The sequence below is a fragment of the Pseudophryne corroboree genome, chromosome 1, assembly GCF_028390025.1.
Source record: "Pseudophryne corroboree isolate aPseCor3 chromosome 1, aPseCor3.hap2, whole genome shotgun sequence".
NCBI classification, from domain to species: Eukaryota; Metazoa; Chordata; class Amphibia; order Anura; family Myobatrachidae; genus Pseudophryne; species Pseudophryne corroboree.
The window spans coordinates 101,257,614-101,274,275 of NC_086444.1; the positions used below are offsets into that span (position 1 = coordinate 101,257,614).

At 45.2% G+C, this 16,662-nt stretch overlaps 1 protein-coding gene across 1 annotated transcript in view; it reads left to right on the forward strand.

Annotated features, from left to right (window-relative positions):
* Positions 1 to 16,662, forward strand: part of NNT (nicotinamide nucleotide transhydrogenase) — a 227,709-nt gene that overhangs the window by 196,493 nt on the left and 14,554 nt on the right. Inside the window, exon 19 of the mRNA XM_063961809.1 lies at positions 6,743 to 6,824. Coding sequence (XP_063817879.1) covers positions 6,743 to 6,824 — 82 coding nt within the window. The remainder of the gene's footprint in view (positions 1 to 6,742; positions 6,825 to 16,662) is intronic.

Here is a 16,662-nt window from a genome sequence, read left to right on the forward strand (position 1 = left end):
CTACAGAAACAGGGTAAAACAGAGAGGGGGGGCACATTAATGGCTATATATATATATATTAAAGCAGCTATAAGGGAGCACTTAATATAAGGATATCCCTTGTATATATAGCGCTTTGTGGTGTGTGCTGGCAGACTCTCCCTCTGTCTCCCCAAAAGGGCTAGTGGGTCCTGTCTTCATTAGAGCATTCCCTGTGAGTTTGCGGTGTGTGTCGGTACGTGGTGTCGACATGTATGAGGACGATATTGGTGTGGAGGCGGAGCAATTGCCAAATATGCAGATGTCACCCCCCAGGGGGTCGACACCAGAATGGATGCCTTTATTTGTGGAATTACGTGATGGTTTATCTTCCCTTAAACAGTCAGTTGAGGACATGAGGCGGCCGGACAATCAATTAATGCCTGTCCAGGCGCCTCAAACACCGTCAGGGGCTGTAAAACGCCCTTTGCCTCAGTCGGTCGACACAGACCCAGACACGGGCACTGATTCCAGTGACGACGGTAGAAATTCAAACGTATTTTCCAGTAGGGCCACACGTTATATGATTTTGGCAATGAAGGAGACGTTACATTTAGCTGATACTACAGATACCGTAAAACAGGGTATTATGTATGGTGTGAAAAAACTACAAACAGTTTTTCCTGAATCAGAAGAATTAAATGACGTGTGTGATGAAGCGTGGGTTGCTCCTGATAAAAAGTTGATAATTTCAAAAAAGTTATTGGCATTATACCCTTTCCCGCCAGAGGTTAGGGCGCGCTGGGAAACACCCCCTAAGGTGGACAAGGCGCTCACACGCTTATCCAAACAAGTGGCGTTACCCTCTCCTGAGACGGCCGCACTTAAGGATCCATCAGATAGAAAGATGGAAGTTATTCAAAAGAATATATACACACATGCAGGTGTTATACTACGACCAGCTATAGCAACTGCCTGGATGTGCAGTGCTGGAGTAGTTTGGTCAGAATCCCTGATTGAAAATATTGATACCCTAGATAGGGACAATGTTTTACTGTCGTTAGAACAAATAAAGGATGCATTTATCTATATGCGTGATGCACAGAGGGATATTTGCACACTGGCATCTCGGGTGAGTGCTATGTCCATTTCAGCCAGAAGAGCCTTATGGACACGACAGTGGACAGGCGATGCGGATTCAAAACGTCACATGGAGGTTTTGCCGTATAAAGGGGAGGAGTTATTTGGAGTTGGTCTATCAGACTTGGTGGCCACGGCTACTGCCGGGAAATCCACTTTTTTACCTCAAGTCACTCCCCAACAGAGAAAGGCACCGACCTTTCAACCGCAGCCTTTTCGCTCCTACAAAAATAAGAGAGCAAAGGGCTTGTCGTACCTGCCACGAGGCAGAGGAAGAGGGAAGAGACACCAACAGGCAGCTCCTTCCCAGGAACAGAAGCCCTCCCCGGCTCCTGCAAAAACCTCAGCATGACGCTGGGGCCTCTCAAGCGGACTCGGGGACAGTGGGTGGCCGTCTCAAAAATTACAGCGCGCAGTGGGCTCACTCGCAGGTAGACCCCTGGATCCTGCAGATAATATCTCAGGGGTACAGGTTGGAATTAGAGACGGATCCTCCTCATCGTTTCCTGAAGTCTGCCTTACCAACCGTCTCTTCCGAAAGGGAGAGGGTGTTGGAAGCCATTCACAAGCTGTACGCTCAGCAGGTGATAGTCAAAGTACCCCTATTACAACAAGGAAAGGGGTATTATTCCACTCTATTTGTGGTACCGAAGCCGGATGGCTCGGTAAGGCCTATTCTAAATCTGAAGTCCTTGAACCTCTACATAAAAAAGTTCAAGTTCAAGATGGAGTCACTCAGAGCAGTGATAGCGAACCTGAAAGAAGGGGACTTTATGGTATCCTTGGACATCAAGGATGCGTATCTACACGTTCCGATTTACCCCGCACACCAGGGGTACCTCAGGTTCATTGTTCAAAACTGTCACTATCAGTTTCAGACGCTGCCGTTCGGATTGTCCACGGCGCCTCGGGTCTTTACCAAGGTAATGGCCGAGATGATGATTCTTCTTCGAAGAAAAGGCGTATTAGTTATCCCATACTTGGACGATCTCCTAATAAGGGCAAGGTCCAGAGAACAGCTGGAGACAGCTTTAGCACTATCTCAAGAGGTGCTAAGACAACACGGGTGGATTCTGAATATTCCAAAATCCCATTTAATCCCGACAACTCGTCTGCTGTTCCTAGGAATGATTCTGGACACGGTTCAGAAAAAGGTTTTCCTTCCAGAGGAAAAAGCCAAGGAGTTATCCGATCTGGTCAGGAACCTCCTAAAACCAGGAAAAGTGTCAGTACATCAATGCACAAGAGTCCTGGGAAAAATGGTGGCTTCTTACGAAGCAATTCCATTCGGCAGATTCCATGCAAGAATATTCCAAAGGGATCTGTTGGACAAATGGTCAGGGTCGCATCTGCAGATGCACCTGCGAATAACCCTGTCACCAAAGACAAGGGTGTCACTTCTGTGGTGGTTGCAGAAGGCTCACCTATTAGAAGGCCGCAGATTCGGCATTCAGGATTGGATCCTGGTGACCACGGACGCCAGCCTGAGAGGCTGGGGAGCAGTCACACAAGGAAGAAACTTCCAGGGAGTATGGACGAGTCTGGAAAAGTCTCTTCACATAAACATTCTGGAACTAAGAGCAATCTACAATGCTCTAAGCCAGGCGGAACTTCTCCTGCAAGGAAAGCCGGTGTTGATTCAGTCGGACAACATCACGGCGGTCGCCCATGTAAACAGGCAGGGCGGCACAAGAAGCAGGAGTGCAATGGCAGAAGCTGCCAAGATTCTTCGCTGGGCGGAGAATCACGTGATAGCACTGTCAGCAGTGTTCATCCCGGGCGTGGACAACTGGGAAGCAGACTTCCTCAGCAGACACGATCTTCATCCGGGAGAGTGGGGTCTACATCCAGAAGTCTTCAACATGTTAATAGACCGTTGGGAAAGACCAATTGTAGACATGATGGCGTCTCGCCTCAACAAGAAACTGGACAAATATTGCGCCAGGTCAAGAGATCCACAGACAATAGCTGTGGACGCACTGGTAACTCCTTGGGTGTACCAGTCAGTGTATGTGTTTCCTCCTCTGCCGCTCATACCAAAGGTATTGAAGATCATACGGCAAAGAAGAGTAAGAACAATACTAGTGGTTCCGGATTGGCCGAGAAGGACTTGGTATCCGGAACTTCAAGAGATGCTCACGGACGAACCGTGGCCTCTACCTCTGAGAAGGGACCTGCTACAGCAGGGTCCCTGTCTTTTTCAAGACTTACCGCGGCTGCGTTTGACGGCATGGCGGTTGAACGCCAGATCCTAAAAGGGAAAGGCATTCCAGAAGAAGTCATTCCTACCTTGATTAAGGCACGGAAGGAAGTCACCGTGAAACATTATCACCGCATTTGGCGAAAATATGTAGCGTGGTGCGAGGATCGGAGGGTTCCGACGGAGGAATTCCAACTGGGTCGTTTCCTACATTTCCTGCAATCAGGATTATCTATGGGTCTCAAATTGGGATCCATTAAGGTTCAAATTTCGGCCCTGTCAATATTCTTCCAAAAAGAATTGGCCTCTGTCCCTGAGGTCCAGACTTTTGTCAAGGGAGTACTGCATATACAGCCTCCTGTGGTGCCTCCGGTGGCACCGTGGGATCTAAATGTAGTTTTAGATTTCCTCAAATCCCATTGGTTTGAACCATTGAAAAAGGTGGATTTGAAATATCTCACATTGAAAGTGACTATGTTACTAGCCCTGGCCTCTGCCAGGAGAGTATCTGAATTGGCGGCTTTATCTTATAAAAGTCCTTATCTAATCTTCCATTCGGATAGGGCAGAACTGCGGACTCGTCCGCATTTTCTCCCTAAAGTGGTATCAGCATTTCATCTGAACCAACCTATTGTGGTGCCTGCGGCCACTAGCGACTTGGAGGACTCCAAGTTGTTGGACGTTGTCAGAGCCTTAAAAATATACATTGCAAGGACGGCTGGAGTCAGAAAATCTGACTCGCTGTTTATATTGTATGCACCCAACAAGTTGGGCGCACCTGCTTCTAAGCAGTCGATTGCTCGTTGGATTTGTAACACAATTCAACTTGCACATTCTGTGGCAGGCCTGCCACAGCCTAAAACTGTAAAGCCCACTCCACAAGGAAGGTGGGCTCATCTTGGGCGGCTGCCCGAGGGGTCTCGGCATTACAACTCTGCCGAGCAGCTACGTGGTCGGGGGAGAACACGTTTGTAAAATTTTACAAATTTGATACCCTGGCAAAGGAGGACCTGGAGTTCTCTCATTCGGTGCTGCAGAGTCATCCGCACTCTCCCGCCCGTTTGGGAGCTTTGGTATAATCCCCATGGTCCTTTCAGGAACCCCAGCATCCACTTAGGACGATAGAGAAAATAAGAATTTACTTACCGATAATTCTATTTCTCGGAGTCCGTAGTGGATGCTGGGCGCCCATCCCAAGTGCGGATTATCTGCAATACTTGTACATAGTTATTGTTAACTAATTCGGGTTATTGTTAAGGAGCCATCTTTAAGAGGCCCTTTCTGTTGTCATACTGTTAACTGGGTTTAGATCACAAGTTGTACGGTGTGATTGGTGTGGCTGGTATGAGTCTTACCCGGGATTCAAAATGCCTCCCTTATTGTGTATGCTCGTCCGGGCACAGTACCTAACTGGAGTCTGGAGGAGGGTCATAGGGGGAGGAGCCAGTGCACACCACCTGACCTAGTAAAGCTTTACTTTTTTGTGCCCTGTCTCCTGCGGAGCCGCTATTCCCCATGGTCCTTTCAGGAACCCCAGCATCCACTACGGACTCCGAGAAATAGAATTATCGGTAAGTAAATTCTTATTATTAAGGGCAACCACGGTTAAAAATATAATTTTAAATGATGCGGATAATCTTTTTATGTTAATTGGGGCCATATTCATTGATAGAAGCACAAATTAGATTATAAATGTGTAGCACTACAAATGCTAACATGGATGTACTTATATCATTAATTAAGAATTCCTCAACATAAAAATATTGTCTTTAGAATTTTAAATGTTCTTATATTTTAACATTATTGCCCCAGTAATAAACGAATTAAATAATTATGGCACATCAAGATATTTATTACTTCCTGCGGCCTCTTAATTGAGTTTAAAGTAGTGACAAAGTGATACATGTGTTTAATGTGGCTCTTTAGTTATCTTCCGCCTGTAGTTTGGGCAATCTCGCCAGCCAGTGGCTGCACTTTTATTCAGCGAGTTTTTCTGCTGATTCTACCGGTGAGTTTACAAGTCCCAGACTGTTGTATGAGTGATATTACCAAAATCAGGATGGCGGCTTGTATAGTGATTCTGGCGGATTTCTGGAGAGTTTCTATTACTCAGTGATCAGTCTAGGGTCTGTTTAGGGCAGGACATAGATCACCAGAGAGGGCGCATTAACACGCCCTAAAAAGGGACATGGTCTCATTGCATGCCCTCTTTCCGTCACTCTAGGCGGCTTCTCTTAGTACACACAGAGATATTTGTTTGCCCCCAAACTCTCCCCACTGCACATGGCATCTATTCAACCGACACACACACAGGGGTGTATTCAATAAGTGTCAGATCCATTTCCGACATCCATTTTTCGGAATAGATCCGACAATGGCTATTTAATGGACGGCCAGATCCGACTGTCGGATTTGGCCATACCCGGGGTCCTGTCCTGCCGCTGCTGGGTGTGCTGACAGCAGTGGCGGAGGGGAGCTGGCCGGCGGAGGGAAAAGCCTGTGGCAGTGGGGGAGATGTCTGCGGGGAAACGCCTTGCTCAATCCGACCTTTTTTAAAGTTGGATTGAGATTGTCGGAAAGGGGGCCAAAATCTGTCGGATTTGGCCCCATTTCCGGCAGAAGTACGCGGATCGGCTCCTATTCCGCTGATCCACGTGTTTTCCTTGTCGGAAAAAAAATGCTCTTTATTTGAATAGGTCGGAACCCCTTCCGACCGGAAGCTGCCGTCTTTCCGACAAGACGGCAGCTTCCGGCAGCTATTGAATACACCCCCCACACACACATCCATCCGCTGAGCACATAGCAGCTGCATGATCAATAGGGCGCATCTGTAAGGGTAGGGCGCATTTTAATACTTTAAGTTGCAGCAGTGTGCGGCACCCCGCTGAAACAGCCTAGCGGGAACGCTATTACTTGAAATTCGTCAAGTTTTGCCAGTTTTTCCAAATCCGAGTCGATTACACTACTCCCTCAATGTGTTTCTCCGTCTGTTACACCTGTTTCACTTTATATGTTGTAACACTGAAAACGAAACCGTGGCTGTTCTTATTTATTGCACTTTCCTTGTGTGCGAGTTTGCGCTGATACACAGCTCTCACGTTGGCTCGCAGTGATTTACTGACAGAGGTCAGTAGCATTCTTGACCTTTAAGGATACGATTTTATCAGCACAGGAATTTTTCACAACTGGGAATAATTGGCAATATCCATAATATCATCTCTGATCACCTTCAAGGCCTGATGTGCAGCTCTGGTGAGCAGAGCCACCAACCTAAAACTACAAATTGATCCAATATGGAATGGAACAGGGGTCACAGGTCACTGGGACGTGACATACAACATGTAGTTTATATTGTTCAAATTAGTGTTTATTAAAACAAAGTAAATAAGGGGAAAAAAAACCCATGTGCCACGTTTATTTCATGTTTACATTGGTCCTTTCCAGGTTATGGCCTGTGTGCTGCCAAAGCTCAGTACCCCATCGCAGATTTAGTGAAGATGCTGGCAGAACATGGCAAACACGTCAGGTAGGTGCAATCCTCGGGAGTCACTGTACCCCACCAGAGAGCCGTTACCCCAACTGGAATTCTCAATAGCTTCAGATTACGTGGCTGTTTTCTTCACCATTTTATGTTCCTGCAAATAAGAATAATGAAACTATGCATTTTGAATAAATGTAATGAATATATGTATAGTGCATTTTCTGTATGGACCATTGGTACACAACACACGGGGACCATAATGATAGCTACAAGGCCTTATCTTGTGAGACTAAGGGGAACATGTATTAAGCCGCGATAAAAGTGGAAAAGTGAGCCAGTGGAGAAGTTGCCCATGGCAACCAATTATCATTGATATAACATTTATAATTTGCATACTATAAAAGTATACAGAGCAGTTGATTGGTTGCCATGGTCACTCCACTTGCTCACTTCTCCACTTTTATCACTGCTTAGTACATGCCCCCCTAAGTTTTGCTGGCTGGGAGACTGTGCCACCAGGACAGGTAAGTAGATGGTGGAGGGAATTACTTGGGATGGGGGAGTGATATGCAGAGGGTGGGGCAGATTTGCATCAGAGGAGGAGCATGCCGTGCCCTCTGCACGATCTGACCATGCCCCATCAGTGGCAGTGCTAAGCAGCAGTAATTACAAATGTATCTCCATGGAGACTTTGTGTGGTATTCAATTATTGTCAGAAACTGCCGGCTTGTCGGAAAGACGGCAGTTTCCGACGTGTTTAGGTCAGAAGGGGTTCCAACCTAATTAATGCCGGCAAGTTGGCCGTACATTGAATACTCCGATGTTGGATCCTTTCCGTCCTAAAGAATCAGACATCAATTGAATATACCCCTTAGTAACAATATTGCCAGGTTTGGCGTGACTGCTACAAGGATTTTTATTTTTTTTATTTTTTTTACTGTACTACGTTGTTTTACCAAAGTTGAGTTTTATTGTGTCCCCTTCAGATGACTCAATCTCCCAATCTGCCCCTCGGACCATATTAAAAAAAAAAGAAAACCCCTGCCCCCCTTACGGGATGCGGTCAACCGAAATACCGACGCCGGAATCCCGACCGCCACAATCCCGACATATTCTCGTTCCGTGGGTGTCCACGACACCCATAGAGGGAGAATATAATAGTGTGCCGAGCGTAGCGAGGCACCGTTGCCGCAGCGTGGCGAGCGAAGCGAGCCCGCAAGGGGCTGCGTTCCGCTCGCCACCCCTGTCGGGATTGTGTGGTCGGTATTTCGACCGCCGGGATTCCGGCCGGCGGCATTTAGTACTGATCCCCCCCTTACATGTGCACTAAAATCATTTTAGTTTAATGTTTTACGTGAATCAAGATCATCGTGCTCTTCATTTTCTTACTACACATAGCACTGCCCCACTTTGTTTACTGTTTGTAGCAATCACTAATTGTATGGCGAGCCTGCATCACGTTGTTGCGCTTCATGGTGGAACAGCGCCGCCGGTCATCAATCTAGTTACCAATTTAAATGCGTTTTGACTGTTCCTGTAACTGTCTCCCTATGTCCAGCTCTCTCCTTGTGCATGTCAGCAACTAATCTTAAAATAGGCTTTTAGTTCCCCTCCCTTCCTAGAAGGGAAAGTAACAGCTGAGTAAATGGATGAAATGTAAATTGCTTACTTGTAACTGAACTGTTCCTGGAAGCAGGGAATACATTCTCCTATGATTGCACACAACCCCTATCTCTCCTGCCCCCTTTCTCCGTACATGGGCCCTCATTCCGAGTTGTTCGCTCGCAAGCTTCTTTTAGCAGCATTGCACACGCTAAGCCGCCGCCTACTGGGAGTGAATCTTAGCATAGCAAAATTGCGAACGAAAGATTCTCAAAATTGCGAATAGAAATTTCTTAGCAGTTTCTGAGTAGCTCGGGACTTACTCTGCCACTGCGATCATTTCAGTCAGTTTCGTTCCTGGTTTGACGTCACAAACACACCCAGCGTTCGCCCAGACACTCCCCCGTTTCTCCAGCCACTCCCGCGTTTTTCCCAGAAACGGTAGCGTTTTTTCACACACACACCCATAAAACGGCCAGTTTCCGCCCAGAAACACCCACTTCCTTTCAATCACACTACGATCACCAGAACGAAGAAAAAACCTTGTAATGCCGTGAGTAAAATACCAAACTTCTTAGCAAATTTACTTGGCGCACTCGCAGTGCGAACATTGCGCATGCGCAATTAGCGGAAAATCACTGCGATGCAAAGAAAATTACCGAGCGAACAACTCGGAATGAGGGCCATGGTGCGCTGAGTTCTTAGAAAAACTCTCTTCCTCTATTTAATCTCAATGGACAATCGTGGCTGTAAAGTTGTCCTAGGGGAGAATAAACGAGTTTATTAACTTCAAAATGTCTTAATGTCACAATATGGCCCAATGTATAATTGTCAACATGTGTTGCAGGAATATATGTTGGACTCAGCACGTAAAAATATTGCTGGAGCACAGTGCGGCATTTTGGGCAGTCTAAAGCGTGTCACACATTTTGTGGGTAAGGCTGTCCACTAGCTAGATGCCAGTGACATGACGGAGGCAGGAGACCGTCGTCAGTCTCTAGGTGTGGCATGGATATTGGGTGTGCTAACAAAACGGCTGCCTCGCTGTGCCTAGGTGCCAGGCAAGCTTTGATTGTTCACTTGTTTTTCAGACCCTTGTGCCCAGCTGCCATCACCTTTTCTCTCTAAGGAACATTGACGTGGTTTACAGGGTGTTTTTCACGTGTCTGACTGTTCACTATAACTTCTCACTCGCCATTGACCTATGCGGAATTCTTCTCAGGCTGAATGTGCTGCTTTCAGGCACTTGTCAGCCAGTGTTTAGTGACACACATGTCATGTTTTTCTGGCAGTTATTCCCTTTCATCTCTGGCTTCCCATTCAAACCCCTCGGGATCCATCTTTGACCATCTGCTTATCTTGCACCAACTGTTAGCCAAAGGAAACCTTTGTAGTGCTAGCAATATTCTCTGGACTTGCACGTCTCCAGCTACTGGGCTTCTGCTCTAGGTCATACAGTCTGTACACATTCTAGGCGTCAGTGTCCTTCGTAGAAATGTATACTGCTTGTCCCATGCACTGTCCTCTAACATTCCTGCCATCCTCCCCTGCCTATCTCTTGTGTCCTCCTGGTGTTGGTACATCCTACATCATTCCTGTACATTCCGGTGGCTTGTTCCATATAGATTCCATTTAGTTTGCAGTGTGCCCGAGCATCCTTTTGTTTCTGCAGCTGCTTCAGGGAAGAATGGAATTTGCCAAAGAAAAACACATTTTTAGGCACATCGCACTAAGGGCTCCTTTTGTGTTCCATCTAAAATTGGCCATGTCCCTATGGACCGACTTTGGAGCTGAGTTTGCGCTGGGACACTGTAGTTTGGTTGTGCTGAGCATAATTTTTGTTTTGTTTCAGTAGAATGCTTTCGAGTAACTGCCCGTGTCCTTGCTTCACCTTTCCTGTATGTAAAAGCTTGCATGTAGCGCATCTCTATATGAAATGATGGGCATACTGTGATTCAGAGCTTTACACAGGCCCGATGGCGCTCTCTGATGGTGTGAGATTTGCGCATGTGATGCGGGAAAGCTCTGTCTCAATACAGCACTCTTACGCCCCATACTTATACACACATTGTGGCAGTATGGTTGGCGTAGCAGTTAGCATTGCGGTCTTACAGGCCAGATGTCATGACTTCAATTCCTGACCAAGGCAGTGCAACTGTGTTTGCATGGGTTTCTGCGTGTGCTCCGGTTTCCTCCCACACTCCAAAAACATATTGGTGGGTTAATTGGCTTCTTACAAAACTATTAACCCTAGTGTGTGTTAGGGAATATGGGTTGTAAGCTCCGTTGGGGCAGGGATTGTATTCTATGTAACGTGCTGTGTAATATGCGTGCGCTATATAAATAACTTAATATATAATGCACATGTACGTTTTTTTGTTTTTTTTTATTGAAAAAATCAATATGAGCACCTTGCAAATTCAGCAAATTAAATTAACATACACCACTGTTTTGGATTCAGTCTGGTTTTGGACTGAACTGGAATTGGCGTAGGTAATATTGGCACATTGATAACAGCATTTTGGATATTTGAAATAAGTACTGGTCCCCTTGCTCTTATTGTGTGCCCTGATCTTGGTCATCACATGGCCGACCAATTGCGCAAAAATGCGGACAAGGCAGATTCTCTTACGCCAAGTCAGTATAAGTATCTACTCTTTCAGTGTGTGTAACATTTTTAAGGTCTATGTGTTTTACCGATTGGTAAAATAGCCAGCGGCGAGCATTTTCTAGTCTCCGGCGGCATTGCTGTCCGTTGCAGACGAACGTCACTTTAGTTAAATCCCCAACATCGTGCTCCTTTGTTTTGGAGGGCTGGAAAGGTCTGTTGGCTAAACTGATAAGCGCAGCCTGTTTTTCTCTTGACTCATTTGACAGGTAAGTAGCGCGGCCCTAAGCGGCAATGAAAAGTCAATGAAACACTGAATGAAAACAACGTCTGCCGCGCGCTTTGATCTGCGCAGAGTGGAAACCTGATCAAAGATTTACCATGTCACTCCGGCAGCTAGATGTGTCTAAGCTCTACCTAATCATTGTAAATGACTTCTAAATGCCCTGTCTGTTTACCGCAAACTGTAAATACAGATTTATTTCATACAATTACTATGTAACCGCGACAGGAACCTCTTGTTTAATCTGGGTCTTTCATCATGTTGTGGTGCTCCCACGGTGTTCATTGACTGCAGCTGCTCGTTGCCCCCTTATGGTTTTTGTTGCTCTGCACTGCCTCAGGACCACGTCTTGTTCGCTTTCCAGACACAGTGACACAACACACACACGCCCATCCCTCCTGGAAACATGCCAACACAGACATACGGCTGTCATCAATTAGTCATGCCCGTACTTAGCCAAGAAACCATTCCCATCTGTCAATAGAGCTATGTGACTTATGACAGATTCCGACACGCAAATGCTTAGTTTCAGATCTGGCCATAGCCATAACACGCTACGCTCTCCTAGGCTGCTGTTGCAGAATTGATATCTACAGACCCTACTCAGGAGGTTTTTTGCCGTGAAGGACCTGCTAGGTGTGATGGAGCTACTGTGTATGGCTGTCCTTGCTACAGCCTGGTGGCCTCGGTCATCTGCGAATACTTAGCGCCGTATCATATCATTGCCATAAAAAGTATTTTTAAGTTGTTTTTTTTTCTTAGTGGGGTGTTTTTTGTATCCCATTTGTTCACAAGAGGAAATATAACTTGTTTCATTATTGTTTGATTCCCGTCTCTGTTTCAAGTAGGTGTTCTGCAACCAGGTGCTCTGGAAAAAGTAGTATTAAAAAGTTTTGTTTTTTTTTAAATAAGAGTTAAACTGAAAATTGTATTTGCAGCATCAGTTTTACGATTGGCACTCGGTATTCCGTACAAATGCGGCAGTGTTTAGAGATCTCCAAGATTGGTGTATTATTTAATCGTCCAAGCTTCAGAAAGCTGACACCAGTGATCTGTGGTGTGTTTGCAAATCTAGGAAGGTTTTAGTTACATAAACTTGTTATGTTCCTAGTACAGCGGATTTCACAGCAAAATCCTGGGGCTTAACTTTCAGGAAATCACTCGAATATTAAAAGCAGACAAGGCACAGAAACGGGGAGAAGGTAGACGATTCTCTTATTCAACAAAAGAACGCTTTGTGAGACGATTCGGCTTTGCTTTTTAAAAAAAAAAATATGTATATTTTTGTTTATTTTTAAGATTTTTTTAAAAAGTGTACATACAGTAGGCTACAGATTTTATTTTGCTTCATCTCACTTCGCTATCTTCGATCTTCACGTTAGTTTTTATTTTTCCTAACCTAAAGTAGCTATTGAGATTCTTCAATTACATTTATTTTGTATCGTTGTAGCAGGAAAAGTAAAATGTAACATGACACGGGATTAGAGTAACAATATTCTGCGTTGTCTGCCCAGGAAGCAGTTCTGAAAATACTGCACCACTCCTACAATTAGATACACTGCAAATATTGCTGTTAAAAATAAAGAATGTGGTTTTCATGATTATAGAAATATCTAGTAATAAAAACTCACACTTGGTGGGGGGGGAGGGGGGTGGCTGATAACACTGATCAATACTTTCTGGAGCGTTTATTTTGGGGAATATTCTAGAATGATCTAGGACAGTGGTTCTCAAACTCTGTCCTCAGGACCCCACACAGTGCATGTTTTGCAGGTAACCCAGCAGGTGCACAGGTGTATTAATTACTCACAGACACATTTTAAAAGGTCCGCAGGTGGACTTAATTATTTCACTTGTGATTCTGTGAGGAGACCTGCAAAACATGCACTGTGTGGGGTCCTGAGAACAGAGTTTGAGAACCTGTGATCTAGGATACTCATGTACTCCCCCTTCTAGGACATTCTGATAAGATTTCCATATGCATGCCTTATGGCTAAGTTCCCTATTAATTGATGGTCTCTGTTAACTAGATCCAATTTAAAAAAACAACTTTTTTTGAATTCGGCAACCTCAAAATATCCTAAATTCATTCAAATATCCTTGGCAATTAAACAACATTGTTTTTTCTTGGTTGGGTAATCGGTGCACGTAGGAGAAGAGATTAAAGAGGAATTGATGCATCTCCATGGTAATGGTGTGTGTATCAACATGATTACCAAACACTATGTGCCATATGCCATGGGGTCATCTATAAGAGAGTGGCTCAGTAAGTAAGGTAACAAGACCTCTTGTGTGTAATGTTCTTTATTCCACCAGGCCAGAGCAGGTAGACCACTGCTTCCCCTCACGGCCATTAGACTGCGCTTCATATTACCCATACTGTCCCAACATCAGGCGTAAGATGGCGGGCTGGCGGAAACATGGTCACACATTTGAGGTGCGTTGCGTGTTCAGATTCCTGCACCTAAAGGGCACATCCGCAGGTGAAATTCATCGCCAACTTGCCGAGGTGAACAGGTGGTGTATTGCTACATGTTTACGCCAGGTCACACTCAGCTGCCCATGTGTGTGAGGGGTTACGATGTTAGGAGGCACTAGACCATCCTTCCTACAGCCCTGACCATTCACCAAGTAACTTCCATCTCTTTGGACCATTGTAGAAGCACCAGGGTGGAAGGTGATTTGCCTCAGATTGTGAAGTTCAGTAAGCTGTCATGTGCTGTCTTTAGGTGCTTGACATTGATTTCTTCTATGCCAGGATAGATGCTTTGCGTTGTGTACCGTTGGAACAAATGCTTAGACAAGTATAGGGACTATGTGGAAAACTAATCCGTACCAAGGCCATACTATTGTTTGTAAATGACCTGGATAAGTTTACACAATAATATAATGCTTAAAATTCTGGAAAACACATCCAGAAAACTGTTTCCCAGGCTTTCTGGATGATAAATAATTATTTATTCACAGTTTCTTACATAGCGCAGCATATTCCGTTGCCCTTTACAATTGGAAACAGTGATAAGACAAAATGGGTAATAACAGTCAGACATAGAGGTAGGTAGACCCTGCTCACAAGCTTACAATCTATAGGGAATTAGGCAGGATACACAATGATAGGCGCTATCTATATCGTAGCATACCACCAGCTTGCAAAGACAGTCCTGATAGGATGTAAATAGATATGAATGCTTCTGAAAGTCATGTGGGCGGTTCAGGAATTTGATAGGCTTGCCTGAAGAGGTGAGTTTTCAGGGAACGCTTGAAAGTTTGGAGGCTAGAGGAGAGTCTTATCGTGCGTGGGAAGGAATTCCATAAGGGTGCTGCCTGAAGAAAGTCCTGCAATTTTTATAAATCAGACAAATTAGCAGCAGTCTAACATTTAGAATATTTAGTGTTCCGTCCTCACTGCGTATGACAGAGGTGTGACAAATCACTGCTGCTGATTGTATAGATTCACAGTGTTCTATAGTAAATGGAAATTCTTGTGTAGTAAGAACCTGTAGATATTTTGAAAGTTTCTTGAGGGCCAGCACTGTCCAAATAGGATGCAACCAAAGGAAAGTAAGGAAATCCTACAGCGAGAGCTGATCTATGTTTGGAGATATACCAGAATAGCTTTCATTGCTAGCAGGTGTATAGATTAACTTTGCATATGTTTGTGAGGGTGTAGTATGGTTTGCCGGCGGTGGGGGTCCCGGCGACCAGCATACCGGCACCGGAATCCCGACCGCCGGCATTCCGACAGCTGGGCGAGCGCAAATGAGCCCATATCACCACGCTATCTATTCTCCCTCCAGGGGGTTCGTTGACCCCCAAGAGGGAGAAAAGGTGTCGGTATGCCAGCAGTCGGGATTCCGGCGCCGGTATGGTGGTCGCCGGGAGCCCGGCCGCCGGCAACCTGAAGACCACCCGTTTGTGAATGTGGTTGGTTACCTCTGAATACAGCTACAGTCCCATTATGTAAGGGTATGCACACTTATGCAACCGGGGTATTGCGGATTTTGTATTTTATTACTTTAACCTAAAAATTGTATATTTGTTTTTCACTTGCATATTTTTGGTTTCAAAGTCACATAAGGGTGTGTGTCTTTTTGTATCCACTGTGTCTGGTGTTCTGGTAGGTTAGCTGTGCCTTATTCCACACTGTAAACACCTCATCGTGGTCCTGCCAACCTGAATTGTATGTGGATGACAGATTTTTTTATTTTTATCCACATCCTTCCTGCTCCAAAAAATATATCCTTCATGTGCTCTGAATACATCCCATCTCTTTGTACGTTGAGACTACTTGAAAAATTACATTTCTCCAAACACGTCCCGCACATCCTCCCGAAGCTTTCGCCCTTGTCTAAGAGAGCCCAAAAGGCAGACAAGCCCGTAAGCCTTTGCCATGATCACAACATGTGCCAAATGATTTATGTCATCTACAACTGCCTTTTTCAGAGTTCATTAAGTAGAAAAAAAAAAGTACAAAGTCTTAATGCGATCCAGATTTAGGAGACCGAAAACCAGACGCCAAGCTGTACCAACCTCACACATTGCCATTAACATCACTTTATATACGTGTGTGTGTGTGTGTGTGTGTGTGTGTGTCTGTCTGTCTCGCCCCTGATTGAGAGATCATTTTGACAATGATACTGCGTCGTTTAGCTAAATGTCACTTAGTCCTGCTCCCGGCAGTGTTATTTCCAGATCTCCTGTTTTCCTGCTAGATACTGTAATTAGAGAGAGAGGGAGAGTGATATATGGAACAGAATGTTTGGGCCTATCTTGCCTCATACTTTCCCTGGCCTAAGTTTAAATTACACTTTGCTAAACAATTTACATGTTGGCGTTGAATTGTTTAGCAGGGCGCTTCATAGTGATTGGGGACCATGCATTACCGAATAGTGTGCTTATCCACACTGAATTCAGGTGTTTGTTGGTGGATAATTCATCATTTCAGTTCTCTAGCATCAGTCAATGATGGAAGTCAGAGACGTTTGCTGCGATCGTGTACAGTCCGCGTACAGCCAACAGCATAAACCAACATGTCTCCATTCACGTGCACACACTAGTGACTGGGCCATAGTTGAGCAGTATGGCCAGTGCTGCAGATAGTGTCCTGAATGGCTGCGAGATGGACACCAGTTTAACACATTCCCGCCTTTGCTTAACCACCATGTTTGTTTGAAGGCTGCAAAATCTGGTCACAGTGTATGCTGACACAATAGAATGAAGATCTCTCTCCAAATCCTCTGTGTCACTGGGCAGCGTGGTCTGGGGTGATTTATCATGGACCTCATGCAGAGCGGTTAGCAGTGTGAGGCCTCGAGTAGTTGTAATACGGCACTGTGTTGCTAATTATGCACACGTTTAAACAATTACTTTCTAGAATCCTCTTGTGAATC